This window comes from Psittacula echo (assembly GCF_963264785.1).
Source record: "Psittacula echo genome assembly, chromosome: 2".
Taxonomy (NCBI): Eukaryota; Metazoa; Chordata; class Aves; order Psittaciformes; family Psittacidae; genus Psittacula; species Psittacula echo.
In genome coordinates this window covers 72,411,153-72,434,878 of record NC_137737.1, presented here as the reverse complement: position 1 = coordinate 72,434,878, position 23,726 = coordinate 72,411,153, and the positions used below count along the sequence as shown (strand labels likewise).

At 36.1% G+C, this 23,726-nt stretch overlaps 1 protein-coding gene across 3 annotated transcripts in view; it reads left to right on the top strand.

The window, feature by feature from the left end:
- The window catches only part of EXOC2 (exocyst complex component 2), a 127,350-nt gene that overhangs the window by 1,542 nt on the left and 102,082 nt on the right, over positions 1 to 23,726 (top strand). For all 3 annotated transcript variants that reach the window (XM_080611708.1, XM_080611706.1, XM_080611707.1), the window contains exons 2-4: positions 12,824 to 12,979; positions 16,896 to 17,072; positions 18,504 to 18,630. In XM_080611708.1, coding sequence (XP_080467834.1) covers positions 12,862 to 12,979; positions 16,896 to 17,072; positions 18,504 to 18,630 — 422 coding nt within the window. In that variant the 5' untranslated portion in view covers positions 12,824 to 12,861. The remainder of the gene's footprint in view (positions 1 to 12,823; positions 12,980 to 16,895; positions 17,073 to 18,503; positions 18,631 to 23,726) is intronic.

Genomic DNA, 23,726 nt, shown 5'->3' with positions numbered 1-23,726 from the left:
TAATATGAAATCTAAACTACAAGTATTCATACTTTAAAGTTGGGTTTAAAATTGTAATCTCACTTCAATTTCCAAGGCTTTCTGATAATTCCTAAAATAAGTAAACAATCTCTTCTATCCTTTAGTGATGTGTGTGCATTTCATTACTGTAAACTTTGTTTTCATTTTGCTTTGGATAATGTTGTCAAAACAGTCAGAGGACTTCTACTTGTTTGGGGGTTTTTAATGTAAACTCCAAACAAACTTGTGGCTTAGGAAAACAGGTCAGTTTTCTTGCTTTACCTTTTGCTTACCTGAAGAAGAAAAGCTCTATAATTCTTGGTTCTCTATTTCTGTAGTATTTATCACAGCTTGCACTGACCCAGCAAGCAGCAGCAGAAGGCATGTCCTGCTGCTGATTTCTTTCCCATGAACAGCTTTAGTTTACAGATTTGTGATTTATGCCCAACCTTGAACAATAATGTTTTTACTCAGATGGGATTTCTGTTATCTTAAACATAATTTAAAGCAGGGTGCAATTATTCTCATGATACTATTATGACTTATCAGTGAATATACCATTAATTTATATTGTAATGGTAAGAGGGGCTTTTGTATGGAAAACGTAACTTTTCTTAGTATGTGTCAGAGGTGAAACTATTTAATTAAAAGCATGTTACCAATCAAACTTGTGCTGGTTTGGTTTGATTTTGGTGGTTTTTTTGGGGTTTTTTTGTTTGTTTGTTTGGGTTGGGTTTTTTGGGGGGTTTTTTTGCGGGGGGTTTTTTTTTGTTTTTTAACAAAATGTAAAGTTGTCTTGTTTTCATGGCCTTTGTTCAATAAATTGCAATATTTTTACAGACTTGATAGTTTGGGGGTTTTTTAATGCTGTAATTGATCAGCTATTAGTGCTGAATAGCAGTCTAAGTTAATGGACATTCCAAATGAATTCTAAAAACTGCTTAAAGTTCTAAGTCATGAACTTAAAAATTAAAAACAAAAAAAAGTCTTTAAAGTAAAATACTGACTGCGTTGCCCCTTGAGCAGTGGATATTGTGTGGAGAAAGCTGTTTCATCTTCAATACAAAAGGTACTGTACACAAAGTATTTTTGAACCTATAGTATTCAGATTTTTTTTTTAGTTGTAGGTTTTCTTGTGAATGAGCAGTGTTTTTCTAGCTAGTGAGAGCTTTTGAGGCAAAAACAGACAATGAAGATGTTAAGATTGTAATCCACTGCTTGTTTTCCTGATTTCTTGTTAAAAAGAAACTATCAGCTGATACAGTCAGCTTTTTATTACACTGCTTTTCACAGTGAAGTTGGATTAAAGCAAAATAAGTGGGTTGCCTAGAAAGGCAGAGGCCGCTGACATCTTTTAGTGATGAAGACTTTTATATACGTTATGTTAAACCATAATTAATCAATTTCATTCCATGTACTAATAAATTTAGCTGCAAATTCAGTAAGTTTTTCAGCATTGTGCTTGAAACTAAGCGAAAGTTTTGAGTCTGTTTAGTTCTGCTTATAAAAAAAAACCCCAAAAAAGTAGTATTGCAATAGAATGGTGACAGAAGACTGAATATAAAAGGTGTTATTGAAAACATGGATTCTGACAGCTATTGGAAGTATTTATGAAATAATCTACAGTTACAGTTTGGTACTCCAGGACAAAGCAGCCTGTGAAGCACAGCCAGACACCTGCCTGTATTTTGAATGACTGTGTATCACTTCTTAGTTATGCAAACAGGCAGAGAAATCTTCCACAGGAGAAATTTGGAGTACTTCATTTTATAGGGAAGGACTGGAAAATAATATGGAGAAGGCTGTACGTGTTACACTGAATTCATTTTCTGTGTGAGTTTTTCAGTAAGAGTGAAATCTACTCCTGTACTTATAAGTATGCTGAAGGTTCAAAATCTGAAAACAGCTAAATTAATACCTTCTAGCAAAAGTCAGATGTTAGCTCTTCAGCTTAACTTTGACCTTCTGCCTTGGACCACCTACATTCTGTAAATCTGTGCTGTGTAACATTGTCTTTCAAATTACTTTTCCCAGGGGAGAAATACGGTGCTTGGTAATGGGGGAAATCATGTTTGTAAAGGTGCTTGTAGGATGAGGGATGATTAGGCAGCACGTGCATAGTGCGGTTGTGTCAGATGTTTCTTCTTTTGCGCTGAACACGAAAGCAAAAGTCTGTGTTTACAGCTTGCAAAGTATCAGTTTTAAAATAAAGCTGATTAAAATTTTGTACCTTAACCTGAAAATTATTTTATAGATTTCTTGTCAGTATTTCAGTTCAAAAGCAGTTGGATTGTTCTCCCGATCTCAAAAGTTAGAGGAGGAGGGTGGGACAAGAGGGAGAACTTGTTTTTTGTGATGTCCTGGAAAAAATAAAAAAGGAAGTTGAAGCAATTTTTGTAGAAAACAGTAATGAGAGAAACGAGAAATGCCCAAAAAATAAGGATTGTGTGATTGCTATGTTGTGTGCTTTGCACAGGGAAAGGTAAGCTAAGTATTTAACACTTTAACAACACTAAGTGAAATACCCTCCCTCCTTGCTATGGAACAATTATAATTGTACTTTTTATATTATTTTGGAAATATTTAGTGCTTTTTCTTGTAAAGAATGTTGGTCTGTATGGCCTTTCTTTGACAACAGAAGTTGTTAATTAATGTGCGGACAGTATGTTCAGCATTTTCAGTGGAAAACACTGTGATTGATCTCAGTGATAGGTGTGAAAGCCTGTGTTTCCTTCTAATTTTGTTTGGTTTGTTTTTAAGGGAAACACAATTTCTGAGACATCAAGGCCTTAATGGGTCTGGTTTTCTCTTGACCTCAAGGGTTCTGACTACAGGTTCCCAGATTTTCGGTTTAATTTTCAAACGTAGAATTTGGGCTGTATTGTGCAGAAGCCAGTGGGGACTCTGGCAGTGTAAGACTATCTGTGGATCAGATTACAATATAAATCAGTGATTTTTAGGTAGATTTTAATTTGTATTATTTCTTTCACTTCATGGATAACCAAAAAGCAGTGTACCCTGTATTTGGAAGTTCATCAAAAAGCCTGTAGTAGTTTGGGTCTATTGCTGAGTAAAAGTTCCTTTTTAAATGCCCACTTTTATATCGAGGAAAAACTAAACTGATATTTTGAGATAATTCTAAAAATGTCTCCATTGTAAAAGCAATTAATTTTCTATTTAAGAATTCTGAGAGTCTTATGACACTTCAAATCTCGCAGTGGTTTTAACATATACCTTGCTTCTTGCTGGAAAACTGAACATCAGATTTTTGGCAAAAAGTGAAGGAGCTGTGTATATAGCTGATGGGGTTTTCTCATGTTTCTTTTTCATCACTGTAGAAGGCAGGGGAGCTTGTTTCTCACAATACAACTTCACTGGAATGAAAGCATGATAGTTCCATACATGAGATGGATTTTTAGGCAGATGAGTGGAAATGAAGTTTGAGGCAGGCCGAGATATGTCGGAAAAATACCTGTGTGTGCGGGCTGTCGGACAGTGAAACTCTTGAGCATGTGTTTGGCCATGTGCACAGAGAAAGATGCTATAGTGGATGGCTTGAGTACTTCCCTGTGAGAAGAGGTGAGAAAGAGGTGTTTGGCAGAGAACATAAAAAATACAAAATGTCAATAACACGAGTGCATGTCTCATCTTTTAAATATTTTTGAATTTTTTGAATCAAAAGGAAGTGCCAGAAATGTCACAGGGCAAATGTTAAATTTAATATTGCAGTCCTACCTACAAGCACCCTAGTTAAACTTCAACCATGTGAACTGTAATTACAGTGGTTATATAGTGTTTTTATAAAGAATATTGTGTATGGTTACATGGCTTAGGAAAAGTCTGTGGTGTCTTGTTTCTTTTCTCTAGGAAAAAAAGTTCCATCCCATTGGGATTTATTTAGTTTATTTTTCTGAACTTCTGGATCTCTCTGAATGCATTTGCATAAACATATTTGAAAGTTTTTGATGCTTGAAATATTGTTTTCAAATTTCTGCCTGTGAATAACATAAGATAGAGGGATGATGAGGGTATTAAGGTGCTTTGCCATTTTCCTAATAACTAAAATAATGCACAGAAAATTATGAATAACTTTAGAATAAAAGAGGGATGAAAGGCTATACTGGCAGACAGTAAAGAGAATGATTTCTAGATGAAGCAGACTTTGCTGGATGTTGGGGGTAGGAACAGATGTACGAAAGCCTGGTCTTTGTGAGAATTTAGAAATTGATGGTAGTTTTATGGCCATCTGTGATACAGTTTTCTGTAAAGCTGAGTTGACTTTTTTATATATATATGTTTATGTATGGATGTTTAAGGCTTTTCTTCACAACATTGCTAGATTATAGTGATGTGTCACGTAGTAAATACAGAAGCTTTTAACCAAGTATATGACTTAATTTCTGAGGGGTTGTAATGCAATTTAGAATGAAAATAGTGGAAATTTAGGGGAGAAGCATCTATGTTCAGACTTTATTAAGTTTTCTGCACTATCCTCTTTTTTTAGCTAACACAGAATGACCAGAAAAGACATTCGGAGAACTTAAATTGTTTTAACTTGAGTCTTGGTAATGAATAGCTGTTGTAACATTGAACATACTAGCAAAAGTGTTAAAGTGTTCAAGAACTGGTATAAACCAGCATGTAGACCTAATTAATAACTTGGAGGAATTATTTATTTTCAGTTTGAAGTTACGAAATTTTAAAGCTAACTCTGAAAATGTATTTGATAAGGTGAAATATTTTTAGAAATTTTTTTCTTAAGTTTTTTCCCAACAATAATGTCCTAATCCAAGTTTATAAGGCTAATACTGACATTTGGATTATCATAGTATCAGTGGTTTTATTTAAGAGTAGCACTTGGAGATTGTCATTGTCACTTAGGTAAATTGATGTTGAGCTGAGTTATGGTGAAATGTGACTATGTGGTTCTGGCTGTTCAGACTGTGTATGTGGATTAAATTAAATTCGTGTGCTGGTGAGTTTGATGGAGGAGGTGTGTTCCAGGAGGTAGCAGAGTGGAGGGAAAGGAATTTATTTTTTTTTTTAAGTAGAGTGACTAAAATAGATTTTTAAATTCTTCAGACGTTTTATTCAGCTTTTTCTGTTTGAACAGGTTATATAATTGGCAGATTAAATGATTTTCTGAGCTGAAAGAAACAAAGAATTCTCCCCTTTTAAAAGTCGCTGTTCATCTGTATTACAGATTGCTTGTTTTAATCTATTTTACAAGTTTGCTATTTTTAATTCTTGTTGATGGATCATAAACTCAGTGTTCTATGTAGGATCATTAATTTCCTTCAGGTTGCTCATGGTGTAAGATACTTAGGAACAAAACTTCATTTTACAGTGGAACGTTTGTGGGAAAATCCAGCATTTTGATGCTGCAATGTCATTTGTGCAGTTGTTCTTTGTGGGGAATCTCTCCCCAAATAAATAGCGTGTCAAAATTCTGGGAGTAAAAATTCATCGGTATATAGGTATGCTGTACATCATAACTGATAAGATGCGGTCATTTAATATGTACAAGGAAATAGATTTATACTAGTCTAGATCTTTTTTTGACATGTGATAGATAGAAGGTTAATTGATGTTAAATGGATGCTTTGTTAGCCCTTCATCAGCTACTAAACTAGTACAGGAGGGAGTGCAAATCATTACTACAAAAGGCCAAGACTAGTATGTTTTCTTAGTGGGGTTTATAGGTCTTTTTTTATCCCTCCCTTCTTTCCCTCCTTCCCAACCACACAAAACATAACCAGCTGTAATGATAGGAGGAGAGAGCAAGCAGCTTTTCTAAACATACGCACACATACACTCGCACTCCTGCCCCCCTTTTTCCTCATACCTCCGCAGAGTGACAGCTTCTAGATGTTGCGTGCGAGTGAGTTCAGCTGGTGCTGTGTGGTCTGGGTGTGTGGTCTCCAGCTCAACCGAGAGGCTGCTAACAGGGTGGATGAGAGAGAGCAACACTGTTTACTTTAATTTATTTCGGATGCCGGAACTGTGCCCGAAGTTTCTCCTGAGCCGGGTTCCACAGTTAGCGGTGTCAATCCTTCGCAGCTGCAGCCCAGGCTGCGACAGGCGCTGAACTCCTCTGCCCAGGGCTCTCGCAGTATCTGCCTCGGGTCCAGCCTTTTAATCCCTTGTGACTCAGAAATGTTAATGGCATCGCTGAGTGCTGTGATTATTTTGCTTTCACTCTGTCAAGATACAGAGCCATGAAGATGTACCTTGCTGGGTTAAGGAAAGCAGGACTTCCGAGATAACTGGGGAAATACGCGAGTATAGCTGTTGTGAAAGCAGAACTGCTGTGCTTACTCTTTGCCTACCCTAAAACTCTCCAGTACACTCTTCATAACTGCAATATACAGGAGACCTTTTAAAAAGAGAACACTATTGTATTATGTCATTTAATACTCCAAATCTTTCCTTTTTTGTCATTTGCCATCTCCATCATAAACTTGCACATCTTCCCAAATTGAAACTGATTTTGGCACATTATGTTATCCTATAGATTAGCATGTTTGTCAGTGTTAATACTGGCTTGAATCAACATGCCGGATGTGACAGGGCAAAACAAATGAGGCTTTGTTTTTCCTGTGTGACGGTGAAATTACCCCCTTTTTTTTATGTTTGTTCATCTTTTCATTATAAGTAGCTTAGTGGTGTTTTGAAGAGGTTTTCTCCCCCCAAATGTAAGATTTGTGAGCACTACTTGTTTAAATTGATAAGTCTTCTTTTATTATTTAAATAAACATGCATAGATTCTTAATATCACTTGGAATTTCAGCATTGTTTAGCTTATTCACTTCCCAGTCTTTTCTGGCAGGCTTGCAGGAATGGACTTTGTATTATTAATGCAGTGTTGAAGGCTGTGGAAATTCTAGGGCACTGAAGATCTCCAGAGGGGTTAATAAATGTCAGTTATTTTCACAGTGCTGCTTTTTGGATGCTTTTAAATCTTGGTTTATGTAGATTGTCTGTCTGAATTTATACTGTTGGGAAGATAAAGCACAGAAAAGGTTGCAGTAGTGGTTTTCATCATTTTGTAATGATTTTGAGTACAAACATGTAAGAAACTTCATGCTTTGTCATTGTCCTTGGGGTCATTTGCTGTGTCCCTTTACTGACTGTCGTAGTGTGTTGTACTTGGGGGATTCTTCGGGTTTTCTAGTGAAAACAAATTATTAGATTTATTTAGTAGAAGCACAAGTTTGTGTAGCTTAAGGTGAAAAGGCCGTCACCTAGGTTTTGGAATCTGAGTATTTATTGCTTGTTTAAAAAAAGGCATTTCATAAATCTGTTCATTTGGAAAGCATTTAATGCTGTGATGTTAGTGTGAGAAGACTACCTCACCTTCTACTGGTTTCAGGTTGGTTGGTTTGTTTTTTAAAAAGTAAACAACATCCTCTGAGGTATCCTGCAGTTTGAACACTGGTGATGCTTTGGTCATTTCTGCTGCTCAAAATGTTTAAAATTGTGTTCTGTCACATACATATGAGTGCAAACAAATATTTGATACCTGAAGACTTGCATGTTTGCTTGTGGCTTACGCTCTCTCAACAATGACAAATAGGCTTTTTCGTTCCTCCCTTCTTGACAACTTAGATTCCCTTTGCTAGATGACCATGGCACTTGGATTGACCTTGAGTCTGTCTTTCTCTGAGAAAGTCATCAAGTTCAGTGTCTGTGACAAAGTACTGCTGAAAACCTTAATTTTATTTAAATTTCAGTCACTGGAACCAACTTGCTGTTTCACTTCAGAAGTCAGAAACTCCTTTTTAAAACATTCCAACTACAAATTTTTCCGCCAGTGAAATTTGTGAGGTGACACTTGACTGTTACTCGTTTTCTGAAGTTCCATGCCTTCATGATGGCTGTAATCTTCCTCTGGGATTTGAACTTACCAGCCAATTTAATATCCTTAAATCCTGAACTTCTGTTGTTCACTTATTTAATATTCTGGTGGCACTTCCAGAGTGGTAAACAGGACTCTGCTTTACAGAACAGGTATGGTAGCTATTGGCATTTTACTTTATTTTTCTCTGCTTGCTGTTGAATGGGGAAATCTATTTAAGAACTCTAAACTAACTGAAGATTAGCAGAAGTCAAAAAAGTAAGTAGACTTGTATTTTCCCTTATGTTGGGCCGTATTTAGTTTCTTCATTATTTGTTTTTAAAGTGGCTTTTTTTAAGATAAAGAGTGAAGATGTCCCCTCTTTAGCAAGCTTGTAATGCTCAGAATTGTCTGGGGTTTTTTTGTTGGTTTTTTTTTTTTTTGACCAAACCTTTGTGAGAGGACAGTTTATTTGAGAAGCTCATGTAAAGACAAAGATGATGTTTATGAAGGGCATTTTTCAAGGTGGCTTTGTAGTAGGTGGTCCTTGCAGAGGCTTTCTAACTCCTTGCACTTTCATAACAAGAATTATGACAGAATAATAGAATAATATGGGCAAGATCATGGGAGCCGTCAAACAGATGTCACCCTTGTTAAACTGTTGGGGAGATATTGTGAGGAAATGAAGTTTTTAAGAAAGTGGGGGGGAGGCGTAAAGAGGGAGAGGGACTCTCTTAGTGTTGAAGATTGTCCATAGTTAAAAAAGAGTCTTGTTAACACTTCTTCAGTGAGCCTGGCTCCACGGAAGAAATAACTTGATTTTTAAATTTAATATTATTCTTATTTGATACATAGTACGTATTTGTAAAGAACACAATTTCTCTTTAGGGCAATTTATAGAATTGCAACAAATGCTATTAGATTATTGTACCTTTTAATGTAATAAACAGGGTTTTTTAGCTTTGTATTAAATATTAAATATATATATATATTAACTTGCTTTTGTGCCACAGTAGCATACTGGCTAGGCTTCCCAATAAACAGTTTGATCATTTTAAGTATTGACATGCTTGTGATAAGGAGGAGGAGAAGAAATACTATAAATAAATTGAAGGCTCCCAAGCAATTGCTTGATAGTTGTAATAAGGGCAGATTCCATACAGTTCCTTCACTTACTCTTTGAAATAAATGAAACCAATGCTATTTAAAAATAATAATAGAGTTCTGCAGTGCTTTTGTAATGTGTTGAGATTTACTGTGGTATTCTCATTCCAGTGAGGTATTTTAAAGCAATTCTGCAGTAAGTATGGAAATACTTCAGAAGAAATGTTAGACCTCAGGAGGCTCAGCATTTTTATTACATTTATTTAGCTCATCATGAAGGGAGATCTAGTGCCAACTTCTGAAATCCAGAAAAATATGTTGTAATATTACTTTTGAGTTTTGGTATTGATTCAAGGCAATTACCTGTGTGCCTAGGTATTTTGAAAGAAACAATCCAAGGGAGCCATAACATTTGTGGGGGGTGGGAGGGAATGACAATCAACCAAATAATACCAAAGTAACTTCTATTTTACTTGTTTTCCTCAAGATTTCTTTCTCTTTATATTATCACTGAATTCCTGAAGATGGCTTTTTTACGTCTGTGTTACTGATTAACTTTTCATAGAATCTTCTAAAAAATTTGACCAAAAGAGGTGTTTTATGTAGTCTTACTGGTATCTATATGCATGCTGCTTCCTGCAGAAAGTGATCAGGTGTCTACGTGGATATGTAACCCCACAATTTATTTACAGCTTTTGTCTATCTTTGAGCTCTGCTGAGAGTCTGTGAGAAAGCTGCAAAGACTACATAGATAAGATCAGGAGGAATAGATGCAGTTTGTCCTCCTTGCTCTACTTAAACTTAGGCACCCAGTTCTTCTCTAACATCCTCTTTGCACAGGATTCCAGAGGAAACTTCAAATTCTGAAAAGTCTAAGCTTCTGTGCATATGTCTCTTGAAATTTTATGGGAATAAAGAAAACTTTCCCTGCAATTTCTGATTCTGATTGGTTGAGGTAGTATTAGGTTTAGCAGTGGGAACTGGGGAGCTTATTTCTGTTGTGTTGCTCATTGTTTTGTCAGGTTGATGCTGTGGCAATGTAGCTTTGAATGTACCTGGATAAGACTTGTGACTCCAGGACTAGGGATCTTGAGGGAAGATCAGGACTATCATTTTCACGTGTGATGAGGAAGTGGATCAATAATAGTGCAGATGGGCTGTCTGGACAAGTAGGCTTGGGGTCAGGAATGGAAGGTAAGGAGGAGGAATTATCAAAATGTCTTGATTTGAAAAGAAAATTGGGATATTAACAGGCCTCCCCTGCCTGCTTGAACTTCTGGATAAGAGGTCAGAGGGAAGATCGGCAGGATAGGGGCAGGAAATAGTTTGGCTGCAGGACTTGGATGTGGCCTCAGTTTTGAAGTGAGGCAGAGGCTGCCTGTCTCTCTATGCATGTGTGTGAGGAAAACAGTGCTAGGAAAGAGATATGAGTAAGACATGAGGAAGCAGGAGGGACAACTTTGCCTGTCAAAGCACAGCCTTTGCTTTCGTAGCTGGAGGTGGCTATCAGCTGATAGAATCCTCTGCTTCAGTGCTCTTCTAGTGCTGGAGATTATGGACTGCATCTGTTGACTCCTCACTTCGCTAGCCTATTGTTGGGTTCATGTTAAAAAAAGGTTACAGTATTTTACATACAGACCTACAAGTGCATCCGTATAATACTATATACCTTAATTCCTTTTTCAACAGTTTCTTGCTTGCAAAATCCTGGGAAATTAATGTTTTATTAAAAATATAATGTAATTTTTAATGTGGTGAAATTAACCAGTCAAGAAATAATTCAGGTTTACCAGTTAAAACCAGAAAACCAAAACAAACCACCTTAGTTCCAGACACATTGTGTATTATCATGGGCTCTTACCAGATTTCCCAGGACATGGCTCATGTTGTATTCTTACTTGTTCAACAGGAATCTGCATCTCTTATTAATTGCATACTCTTCAAAGGTAGTCTCAAAAGTTCTCTGAAGATATTAATAGTTCTGTGGTGTTCAGAGCATGTAAATGCCTCTTCCATATTAATGAATTTGTCTTCAAAATAGCTTTTGAAGTGTGTGGTAGCATTGCTATTTTAAATATGTGAAACTGAGAAGCGGATATTTAAGATCAAATGTATGTGTAGATTTGAGGTGGTTATATAGGACCTGAATATTTTGGAGGATTTTGCAGTATTCACTGTGTCCAGGGTGCATTTCACACTGACTGCAGGTGTGGCTGTCAGCTCTGAAGTTGGACACCCAGAAACTGAGAAGGAAAAAATGTTACTGTGAAGTTTTATAAGTGACCTGCTGTGCATCTGTGGTATAGATAGAGGATCCTGTTCTGGGAGCAGTATTTGATTTCTTTCACCATGAGATCTCCCTTCTTATACTTGCCTTCCTTGGTATCCATCATTTTCAGTGCGTGTTCCAACTTCAGAACATGAAATAAAACTGGCCGGTGCAAGGTTATTTGATCCTTATGGCAGATCTTTCTAGTAATGCTGAAAAATCTGGGGAGGTTGTGTAGAGGCAGAGTGTATTGCTGGTGCAGTAAATGTATTTTATATATGCAGAAGCAGCTGAAACAAAGATAGATTACTTAATTCTGGTACTTCCTAACTGCAAATGCTTGGAAACTGCAACTTTACTGCAGTTTGTTGTTAGGAATGATTTACAGAGGTTCTGGGTTTCATGGAAATGACTATTTACAAATAAAAATAGAAGACATATGTATGTACCTAAGGTTTTTTGAATACTGACCTATTTCATCACTCCTAGATTTTCTTAGAAATAAACATTTCTTCATATAGGTTATTTTTGGTTCTTACCTTTCCAATGCAGATGAATTCCTATTAGAAGCTGATCACAACTAACTTTGTAAAACTCCAGAAAACCAGGTGATAAGTCTTTTTTACTTGGAATTTTAAGGATGTTGTTGTGTCTTAGTGGAAGAATTCAGGAGTCATGAGATGGAATAGGTGATGCTAAATTACTGTGGAAGTCCTTAAAAATCTTTTTTTTTTGCCTGCCTTATCACTTCTGTAGGATCTGTGTACCTGTGGGAAGGCTCTATGTTTAGTAAGTGTTATAAATGTGGAGAAGCTGGTGGAAGCTAATGTGCTTCAGATGATATTCATCTGCTTCTTATAGCTGCAAAGCTGCACAAAGGAAACTGCTAATAAGACATAGGAATTTGTGATCAGTTGCTCAGTAGGCTAAACGTAGGCTGCATAAATCCCTAGCATATTGGTGTTTCTTAACAGAGCTGATTTTGAGTGTAAAGGAGTGCTCTTCTCAAAAATGGTTCTTCAATAATTTTATGTACATTCTTGTTGATCTGTTGGTATATTATTTGTTTTGTTGATGTTCTCTGCTAGTGTACTGTCTGTAAGTAATGTTTTAATTTTCTCAGTTTATGTAAATGTTGATTCTTTATACAAATAAGTGCTGGGGGCTTCTTTCCATGGGACTGTCTGTGCCAGTAAGTCTGATTTTGACAGGGAAGTTATCTGAATGCGTAATCATGGTCTACTGCTTAGCTTAGCCATTCTAGACTTAATAAGGAACACAATAATAACTTTCTAATGCAGGATTGAATAGGTTCATTTGAATTCTGTTATAAGTGATTTGGAGTGTATGTATGTAGTTTCAGTGAGCATTTTGAGGGTTTAAAATTTTTCTGAATATACTTTTTCTTTACAGTTCAGAACTAGAACTGTAATTTAAAAAACAGAAGTGTGGAATTCTTTATTGGTTTATGACTGTGGCAAAAAAGGTTTTGAGTGGTGTTCCATATTTATGTTAAAGTTTCTCTACCATTTTTGAAGAACAGCTTCAAAGGTCTTAAATAGCTTTCACGTAATATAATTACTGTTTTTAAATGATTGTTTCTTGCTGAACAGATAAAAGCAACTCAGTTTTCAGTAAGTGAATCGACGTCATGTCTCGAGCACGGCAGCCCCCACTTGTAACTGGTATCTCTCCCAATGAAGGCATCTCCTGGACGAAAGTGACAATTAGAGGAGAAAATTTGGGAACGGGACCTACAGACCTCATAGGTAAGTTTGGAAAACAAGCCCTGCTTCTTTTGAGACTGTAGTGTGTCACATTTGGGATGTGGTCGGAGATAATTATTTTGCAATGTAAAATCTGTGTTGAGTGATACGGGGAGTGCCCTTTTCACAAATATGCACTTGAATCTGTAAATTCAGGCATCCTGCCTGATGTGTAACTAATTAGAATGACCATACCTTGCTAAATGAACCCTTAGTCTGACTCAGCATCCTGCGCTGATGTCCTGGGTTCAGCAGCAGCAGTCACTTTTTCTCCTTAGTAGCTGGTGCAGCGCTGGTGCAGCATTCACTAAGAATGAATGCCTATGGGAGTGTACTAGGAGAGGGCGGATGTAATGAGGTGCTCCTTTTTTCCTTTACCAGGCATTGAGAATTTCAGCATAGAAATTTTCCCATCATAAATTGTTTTCAATATCCTGAGAAAGTCACTGAGCATTGGTATTCCTTGAATTAACGTAAAAGTTAATTTATGTATCTGCAACAGTTATGACAGATCAGGTTCCATAATTTAGCTACACATTAGTGAAGAACCATTTCCGTTGCTGTTTTGATTTTAACATGGTATTTTCATTTGAATAATCACATCTCCTTTGTGATGGAACAAGCAGTTTTCTCTGATTCTTCTGACCATACAGATCTTGAATCGCCACTGCTCTGTTGCCTCTTTTCCAGGCTGAAAAGTCCTAGTGTACTTAAATTTTCTGCCCATATCTTTGACCCTTCTTGTTGCTCTTCAGAGAATCTGTTTTGGTTTTACTCTCAGTCTTGGGTGAATATCATCCTGGTTACTTCAGGGTCTGTTGTGCAGTCATGACTCCCTTGAAGTCCCTTGGAACTTTGGTTGCCATTGCTAGAAACAATTTTTCACTTAATGGCTGTAAACCAAGATTCCTGAATTCTCTTAACGGCCCCTAGAATGAACAACATGGCCAAGCATAAACTACTACAATTTTCCCCTACAATTTTCCCCTTCAGTTTACTGCCTTTCAAAAGGGGAAGCAGTATTTTCCTGAGCTGCTAGACAAAGCTGTGGTACACTAATGAATGTTTATTGAGAAATAGTCAAATAGCACCGTTAGAGGTGAGTATATTTCTGTGAATTTGTGTGATTGACGGACTTGGACAACCTAATTAGTTTGTTAGTATTTATTATTAGTTATATAATTAGTTTGTTAGTTAGTTAAATAATTAGTTTGTTAGTTTGTTCACTCTTGGAAGTGATCAATGCTAGGTTCTTGGAAGGAAGACACCTCCTAAGCTGTGCCTCAGTATTATAGCTGACTGCTAATATGTTTTCTCTTTTTTTTTTTTTTTTTTTTTTTTAGTGTAATACTTGTAACACATAGCTTCTAATAATCTCATGCTTTGAGGTAAAAAAAAAAAAACAAAACAAAAAAAAAATGTAATGGATTGCCTTATTTTTTTTTCCTTAGCTCAATTCTCAGCTTTCTCCCGTAAGTGATTAAGGCCCCAGACATGTAAGGACTTTTTTTAATGGTTAAATCAGGCATGTAAATATTCCCTCTGACTTAAATGGAAATAGTTGCAAAAGTGAACCTTTGTAGGCATGAGATTGAAGCGAGCTTGAGTGAGGGTTTTGTAAAGTTTAGTCTGCTGATTGAGATGCATTAGAGTAAAATGAAAAGCAAGAAACTTTCATATATATAAACCAAATATCACATAATAGAAGAATATGCCTTTTTGTTTCATTTGAGAGAGCCTTCTAGTAATCTCTTTGTATCTTTGAAACCAAATAAACTTTTTATTTGTAACTCTATAGCTTATGGTACAAAAAGTCAAATCCAGGAGGTACTTGTAACATTTGTTCTCTCAAAGTTTAGTTTTTCTTTTAAGACATTTGCAGCTGTAAGCAGTTTTGTAGGCATTGTAGAATTGTCAATATATAAGCTTAACAGAAATTGGAAAGTCTCAACAAGAGAATTACTTGTGCCTGTGTATTGAAAGATACATAAAAGCTAGAACCTGACTATATATTCTCAAAGATCTTTGTACCATGCAACAGATTAAAATGAGATTTTATTTAAAGGGAAGTTTTCTCTTTTTGGAGAAAAAGATGTATCTATACTATCAAAAGGTCTCCCTCAGCATGACTTCACTTGATTTAGGCTGTTTCCTTCCATTTTGGATCTTGTCAGATCTTGTGATCTTGTTCTCTTGAGAGCTTTAGGAACCTCTGATGAGTAGAAAAAAGTTGATACAAGGATCTTTAAAAGAGTTAAAACATTTTTACCCTACTAAATTGCTGTAGTTCAGATCTTGATTTTACAGTATTACTTAATTTAAGCATAAATTCCAACCTTAGAAATTCTAGGGTGAAAACCTCTTTATGAATGGTTCAGACAAACTCTTTCAATTAGTCTTACTTCCTACCTCAATCTTTATTTTTTTTTTTACATCAGAGAAGTTGCTAGCATAAAACCAGAGGACATGTAATAATATAACCTAAGATTAAAACCCATGCATCATGAACGTGTGGGTTATTCTTTCCTTCTGAAAAATAAAAACTGGTCTGCTTAAAATGTTGCAAATAAATAACAACCAAATATTTTTTTATTTTAGGGCTTTTTTGGGCGTGTATCCTATTTCACACCCCCCCTTCCTTTCAGGCATCTTTAAAAAAAAAAAAAAAAAAAAAACAAAAAACAAACCGTAACAAATCTACTGTCCTTGCTCAAGTAAAATTACTTTCGGTTTTAATAAGATTCAGTGCCTTTCTGGTTTTTATTTTTTGGTTTTCATTTTCAAAATAGTTTTTGGCAGGGAGAGGGCATTTTTATGTCTGACGACCACGAAAACTGCCAAATTTGTCTGCTGGGTAATGTTAGAGACTTAAATTGTGAGAAGTGTGAAGCTTTGGTACTGAGCCACATATGCTGACCTTTTCCGCTGTAAGAGTTTTTCTAAATTGGTCAGAGCTTTCTAGAAATTAAAAACAAAAGCCAAGCCAACAGGGAAGGAACTGCTATGCCTGACTAATTTATACTCCAGTACAGCCAATGCACCAGTATGTCCCTGTCCTTTTGCACATAAGGCAAAATCTTTTTAGGTAAATATGTTATTTAAGAAGAAGCTAATGAAGTTATTCTCTAAATAGGTACTATAGAAATTAGATTCTAGCTAGTTCTTCAGGGCAACAAAACTCTTGATTGTTCTAGATCTGAGAAAACAATCCATTAGCTTCATGGCTAAAATATGTTGTATTTTTATGTCCTAGTTTGTCATGTGAACTTCGGTCAAGAGAAAGTTTAGAAGAGGAAGTAGATGAGCATTACATGCCTATTTTTTTCATACAAGAAGGGCAGTTTATTCTGCAGTATTGGTCTTACATCATGGATTTTGTACAGAAGAGATGGGGACAGAATATTTGTCAATTAATACTTTTTTCTTTTTACCAGAAAATCCTTCTGCGTCCACAAAATTACCGTTAAACAAATAAGGTGTAAGAAACATCGTGCACTATGAATATTTTGCAAAGTCACATAGAGTGAACTTGGGAAAATGTTTCATGCAGTTTTGATAGAAATTTCACATAAGCACAGTACTGAACAGCAGTTCTCTGGTATCTTGCAGACAGAAGATGCATTGTACATGATGAAGTAAAAGTTGCAGTAGCCTGTAACTGGTAGAAGAGATTAAAATGACTTCAAGCAGCACTGCATGTTGCTTATGAAGTGTTACTAAGGCAAAAAACCTGAAGTCACCTAGGGAACATCTGAAAAAAGAATTTGTGACTCTTTTCGCTGTAGCTGGCTGTAGGGGACAGGATAAGGGTCATATATTTATGTAAAATATATGAAGCATAATAAATGTATTTGCATTACAGAATTTCAAAAGATACTTCTATTCAAATAGGGTATTTAATTTTTTTTTTTTTTCTCAGGATTAACAATCTGTGGGCACAACTGTCTGCTAACTGCTGAGTGGATGTCTGCCAGTAAGATTGTGTGTCGAGTTGGACAGGCTAAAAATGACAAAGGAGACATTATTGTTACTACAAAGTCTGGTGGCAAAGGAACTTCAACGGTTTCCTTCAAACTGCTTAAACCTGAAAAAATAGGTATTTTTCTTGCTCATATTAGATCTGTTTTCTTTGCTACATTTTATCTAAAAGGCACTCAGTTATATATGTGTGTATGTTTAAAAGGGATCCATCCACCTCAGGGCGATCTCCAGTTGTTTTGGAAAAGTAGAGTATATAAATAAAAGGTGCAACTACATACATTGATAAACTCATGCTATATGTGAAATTTATCCTCCTATCTCAATATCCTTATAAACCCCGCAATGACTAATGAAAAGTAGCCCTTTATTTTTCTGTAAGGAATATCACTAAACTTTCAAAATTAAAAAAAAAAAAAAAAAATCCGCACAGATCCAGTAACAACTATTAAGTGTGCTAGATAAATACAAAATATAAACCTAAAAAATATAAACCTTTATACCTAAATCCTAAGCTGATTGTTTATCCTTTGAGTCCTCAGTGACGTTTCTTATTTGTAATTCAAACCATCCTGCAAGGTGGAAAGTTTTAAGTATTTCTCATGAGATGCGTAACCATTGAAATAATGTTGCCAAGCAGTCGAAGACCTCTGCCTAATCTAGAATCCAGTCTAAATACCCTCAGGGTTGAAAATGCTTTTTTCGGAACACCTCATCAATGAGGTTGGATCATTATCTTTTCTAACACAAGGGTTCCCACATAAGCTGTTTTAGGCTTTTGTTCTCTGTGGTTCAGTGGCAGTTAAATAACACATAATTTCTCCCAAGCTGTACTAAGTTCTTAATAATAGAAAGGTGAACTAAGTGCAAGTGTTACACAATGAAGCTTTTGGTGATGGGAAAGAAGAACGATATTTTAGAAAATGGGTGTGAAGATGGTGTTGCTTCTTGTGTTGTTGGGTATGTTAAAAAAGGACATAGCCAATAGTAGAGCTGGCTTCATTTTTGGCCAAGGGCCAAGACATATGGTGCCTCACCTTTATGCATTGTCTAAGCTATGGCTTTGGAAACAAAGTCAGTCTTGTGTCCTTGGAGTCATCTGTTTTGGTACATGGCCAAAATCCACTTGCTTTTTGGCTAGTGACTGCACAGAAAACGGATCTTCCCTAAAATATGCAAACAAGATGACCTCCAGGTAGTTTCTCGTTTTGAAAGTAGTATATGACAAGGTTTGGACGCATACCAGAATACTTGGAAGAATGAAAGATACTAATACTCTGTGATCAGGAAAATGCCCTTAATGTGCATGAAACTGTGTACTCTGTAAGAGGGTAATGATTGATGGCCAGCCACAAATATCTTTTCAGCAGCTATAATAAAATAATATAGCATAATTGCATCCAGGTTATTTTGCCATGTATCTTCCAATATATTACCTAGGCATGCATTTTCTATTTATCAGGATTTTTCAAATTAATTCAGTATGTTAGAAGTTGATGGTCCTGGACAGCCCTTGTTGTTTTAAGGATCTGCACTTTGTTTTCTCTAGGTATCTTGGATCAGTCTGCTGTCTGGGTGGATGAAATGAACTATTATGACATGCGCACTGATAGAAATAAAGGGATTCCCCCCTTGTCCCTACGTCCAGCTAATCCGCTTGGTATTGAGATAGACAAGTGAGTACCAAATGTCTTTAATCCACTTTTTTAGTGTTTTTTTTCTTTTTCTATGTGTGCCTTTGTGAATTCTAGAAAAAATTAATGCTTTACAAGGCAGGGAAAGATTTAAAAATACATATATTAGTTGTGTGCTGTTTGGTACTCAAAAAGAGTTGTTAGTGCATGTTCTGTCCTTTTGCATCATCCTCATTTTTGGATTATTAGTTAGAACTGTAGATAATCTAAAAGCCTGATACGTTGAACTCCAGTGATGCTTAGATTTTGCGGATTGGTAAGTAACCTCAGGCTTTGGATTTATACATTGTAGTTATGGAATACATACTGTTGGATTTGAGTTTTGTGGGGATTTTAAGGTTGTTTAGATTCTCATGTGTTGCTAAAATTGCTCTGATAATGTGATTTACCACATCAACTAGTTTATTTCATTAAATTTCTAATATTGCTTTCCAGCCCACAGGGTTCTTTACTTTCATTTGTAAGTATGGTAAAATTTCTGACAATGTTTTCTGGAATAGAAATTTAACAGTGAGTGATAAATGGAATCAGAGGACTTTAAATGGGACACTCTTAGGGCTCCAAACCTGGCCAGCTCTCAGAAATAGCATCAGGAATAACATTTCTCTTGTTCAGGATGCCAGCTCTACCTAAATCAAAGGCCATTTAAAATGAAATTATTACTAGGGGTCTCATCTGCTGAATATTCTGTTTGTTGAGGGGTAGTGCGTTGGAGAAAATCTGTAGTATCCATTTTTACCTTGTTCTAATGGGGAAACTGCACTTTCCCAAAATCTTAATGGGATTTATTTTGGATTTTCCATCACCTTCCGGTGTCTGGCTCTGCATTTCTTTCATAGTTTGAATATGTATTTTCCTTTCTTTTCAAAGTACTAACCCAGTTTTTTGTAAAAAGCTGAAGATTTTTTCCTCTTTGTTAATTATTCTTCTCCAGCTTCTGATGTAACTTCTGACAGGTGGTACTTTCATCTTCCTCAGTTTTCCAACCCTTGTTAGAATGTGGATTCCAGGACTGTGGACAGTACTAGAGCATCTTACTAGAAGCCTTCTCTGTCTCCTTCACTCTCCCTCCCTGTTTGTAAATAAAAAAGAAACATATAAATATAATCCTTTTTACCACAGTGCTGCACTGTCCAACTAGTAGTGAGTGTCTTGTTAGCTGATTCTCTTAAGTCACTACTTTCTCTGGTGGCATGGTTGCTCATTATTCTGTAGGGATGGTGTGGATTCCTTTACACTAGCTGTTAAGTTCTTTGCATTTGACAGTGTTCCTCTATTGCTTCATTGTCTCAGTACAGGCGAGAGTTTTCTTCTTGATGTTTTTACGAAATATTTATAAAAAATTTATTGGTGATAAAGCCTATTATTGGTGATGATGAATAATGTGGGCTTTAGTAAAGCTTTCCTTGTAGATTTGCTTCTCCATGGATTTTTATACTTAGTTCTTTAATCAATGTGATGTATTCTATAGGCGTTGCATAAAAATAAATTTTTAATCCTATGGCAGCAACTCTTTTAAAATTACACAGTACTAATTTGCCTGGTTACTTTTTTTAATGTCAAAGCCCATATAGTATCTTCTCAAACACTAAGAAACAGTTGTGACAGGCTGATGTTTAAAACTAATATTATCTGGTTTAATCCTGTATTTTCTGAATCCTGCAAGAGTTCTTCCAATATTTTATCTGTGATCTAAGTCAAGGTAACTAGTTCTGTTGCATAGTCCTCTATCCATAGGTTTCTCACAGTACTTCTTTCTGTAAATACAATGGTTATGAAACAGTTAATTTTAATTTGTTTTGATCTTAACACAACTTCTAATGTAGTATTTGAACTCATAACCAAAATTGATAGTTCTGGTTACAGTTAAGACAGTGTCAATGTGATAGATTAAGATTTTTTTTTTTTTTTTCCCAGAAACAAGAACAGCATTAGTTTGGGATTTGTTTAATCTAGTCAGAAATACCTAAATACAGATAGGAAAGAACCTTTTTTTTTTTTGAGGAGGGATGGGGGAAATAAGGAAGTGTTTAGGCCTGATTTATTGTTCGTTGATCTCCAAGTTTATTGGAGGTGAGGCATGAAGGTTATGGCAGGCACTGGGCTGAAAATGACCGGTTTGAGAAAAGGAACTCTAGTCAATACAACAAGTAATTGTATAGAGGGATTGAGGGGTAAGTTGTGGAGATCGGAAAGATACAGGGAAAGAGGAAAAGCCTGGTCTGACCTCGTGCTGCCTGTGGCAGCACGCTGTTAATAGTTGTGACTGTAAATGGAACATTCTGTGTTTAATTAAAAACCAGTGGAGAAGCTTTCATAATTTGCTTAAAAGATTGGAGCAATGTGGTGTTTATTTAAACTATTTGGTATTGGAGATTATTTTATAAAAGCAAACTTGTGCGTTTGAAAGTACTTGACATATGGGATGGGTGAGTAATGAGAAGTTGTACAAGGTAGTGAGAAAAAGGCAATTATAGATTAAGAAGAGGAGTAGATAAGCAAGATGTTAGCATTAACATTACTAGACATTGGAATAATTTGTCACTAGAACTGATAAAAGTGAATAGAATTTGGGAATGCTTTAAAAGAAAGGCTAGTATGATGAAGAGCAGTTGTATATACAAGGAGATGAGACTCTGCAGCATAATGGATCTCTCCTTAGTAACACCTTTGACTTCTTTCAACTGTTTTTAAATGTATGCAAATTGGGATTTATTTTAATTTTGAAGCTGAAGCATTCAGCGTTGGTCTGACTTGGTGGAATTTACAGCCCTTACAGCCTGATGACTAATAAGGAAGGGAAAGGGATGCCTTCTGTTCAATATGCAAATAGTGGTAAACAAAAGAAACATTTAAAGAGAGGACAAGGGAGAATCACAGTGAAAAATAGATGTGAGAAAATAGGGTAGGAACAAGCTAGGTAGGAACATGAGGAAAATAAGGCAGGAAGTGGGTAGACTGCAGACTGAAAGAGAGAAAGAAGTCCTCCCTCTAGAAGGTGGTTGTCAATCATCTGCAGATGATACAGGAAAGACAATATGCAGTATGGGAAAGAGTTAGATCACCTGTCTGTTGTGATGTGTTTGTTTGTTTGTCTTTTAGTATGGGTTATGCTAGGTTCTAAAAATTCCTTTCTTGGCATTTTAAAACACTGTTTATGGTACTTTGTCCAACTGAAATGTGCTTTAAAATTAATCTTATCTTTTGAATCATTCAGGTGGGTACTTTCAAGGTCTTGCAAATGGAACATTGAAATGCTAGAAAAAAATCCTGCAAGTAATGAGCAGAAGTGCTTTAGTACACCATTTCATTAAACAATTAGGCAAGCACAGGGATTAAAAAAAATCATCTGACCCAGCAGACTGGGATTTAAGTGAACAGGAGGTTTGAATTGTGCATTAAGGGAAATAGATAGTATTGGCTATAACACATTCTGTTAATAATTAGAATACTGCCAGTAGATGTATTCTAGCAGCAATATATATATACATATATACTCAAAATATGCACCGGAATTCTCCTTTCATACTCAAGTTGCAAAGTTGCAAAATAAGAACTATGGATTTACAGTCATCCTCCTGATTGTTTTCAAATAGCCAAGATATTTTTAAATGTTATGTGTGTACATGATGTGCAAGCCATCATCTTTCAGCCTGCGAGGCAAACAGGTAGTAAGTATACGTAATCTATGGTTGATAAGTTCTTCATGTTTTCCAAGAATTAATTGCCCTTCGTGTGCCATACAACCAAGAATCTCAGTTGCTAAATAATAATGATGTCTGTTGTAATGAAACTTGAACTTGCTGGTTATTATGTTTCAGTTTTGACCCTTAGAGTCACAGATGTATTCCTAAAGGAGTTTTTGCATACATTTGTTCTCCTGCCTTGCTAAGAATTGTTTGATAGTCTTTGGAAACACAGAACAGGTCCAATCAGGTCAACTTCTTTTTACATTGCTATCGCTTAGTGCAGATTGTGTGCATGCAACAAAGTATGCTATTCACACCAGAAAATAGGTATTTAAAATACTTAACCTAGTTTTTTAGTTTTCAGAATGGAGTAAAGACTGATGCAAAGCTTTAATTTTCTATCACTATCTTTATGCTGGCTTTAAGTGCAAAGCAGGTCTGTGCCGTCTTCCTCCCCAAGGAATGTCCCTGGCTGTGGTGTTAATGCAGATGTAGCCAGTAACCCTTACGGAAGGTTTAAATAGCTTGCAGGAAGAAAAAGACTATCTAGAGTAGTTGCCTGAGTCTGAGAAATGTGGAAGCTTGGTATGAAAATGCTAACATTCACAGCGATGTTGCAGTACTTGGGTTGGTTTTAGCAGTTTAGAGCTGTTACAAGAGCAGGTTGGTAGGTTACATCCTACCAACATAGGATTGTTCAGAATTTTGAACAGTTCTGAGGGAGAATGTGATGCCTGTTCCATTAGGGCACTGATTGAATTCTGTTAGTGGAAAATTTATATCTAAGTAATTGCTTGTTCAGGTGTACCACATACATTTGCCCTGCTGCATGACAAGTCCTTATTTAATCAAAGGTTACCTGCTTCCTCTGCCTACTCTGTCAGACTTAAGAAAATCCATTCTCTCCAAAGCAGTAACAGCAGTTGGACCTAGTGGTGGTTATAACATTTTTGAATAGTGTTTTTGTTGTTTTGCATGTAGCAGAGGTCATTATGGTAGATCCATCTCGTACATGAAAGCAAATGCTGACATGCTAAGTACATTCCACATACTTCTGTATCCACCCACTCAATACAGATGCTTCCCTCTTCCCACGCCAGCTTCCAGAACAGTTCATCTGGGAGGAAGGAAGAGATGATCTTAGGCTGCCCCCTAATGGTAAACGTCTGCTCACCACCATGAAATAGGAAACGACTTTATGGAGGCTTTGAAATTTGCTTATTTTTAAGTGGCTTGTATGGAAATGCAGCCAGTTTCATCCTTGAATGTGATAGGTTTGTGGAAGCTTTTATCAGAGAGATGTGTGCAGAAAAATTGTGAAACCTTTGGGAGGGAGATACAGTCCTAGTTATATGATGTTAAAAAATACAGCAACGCTTACTACTTGTA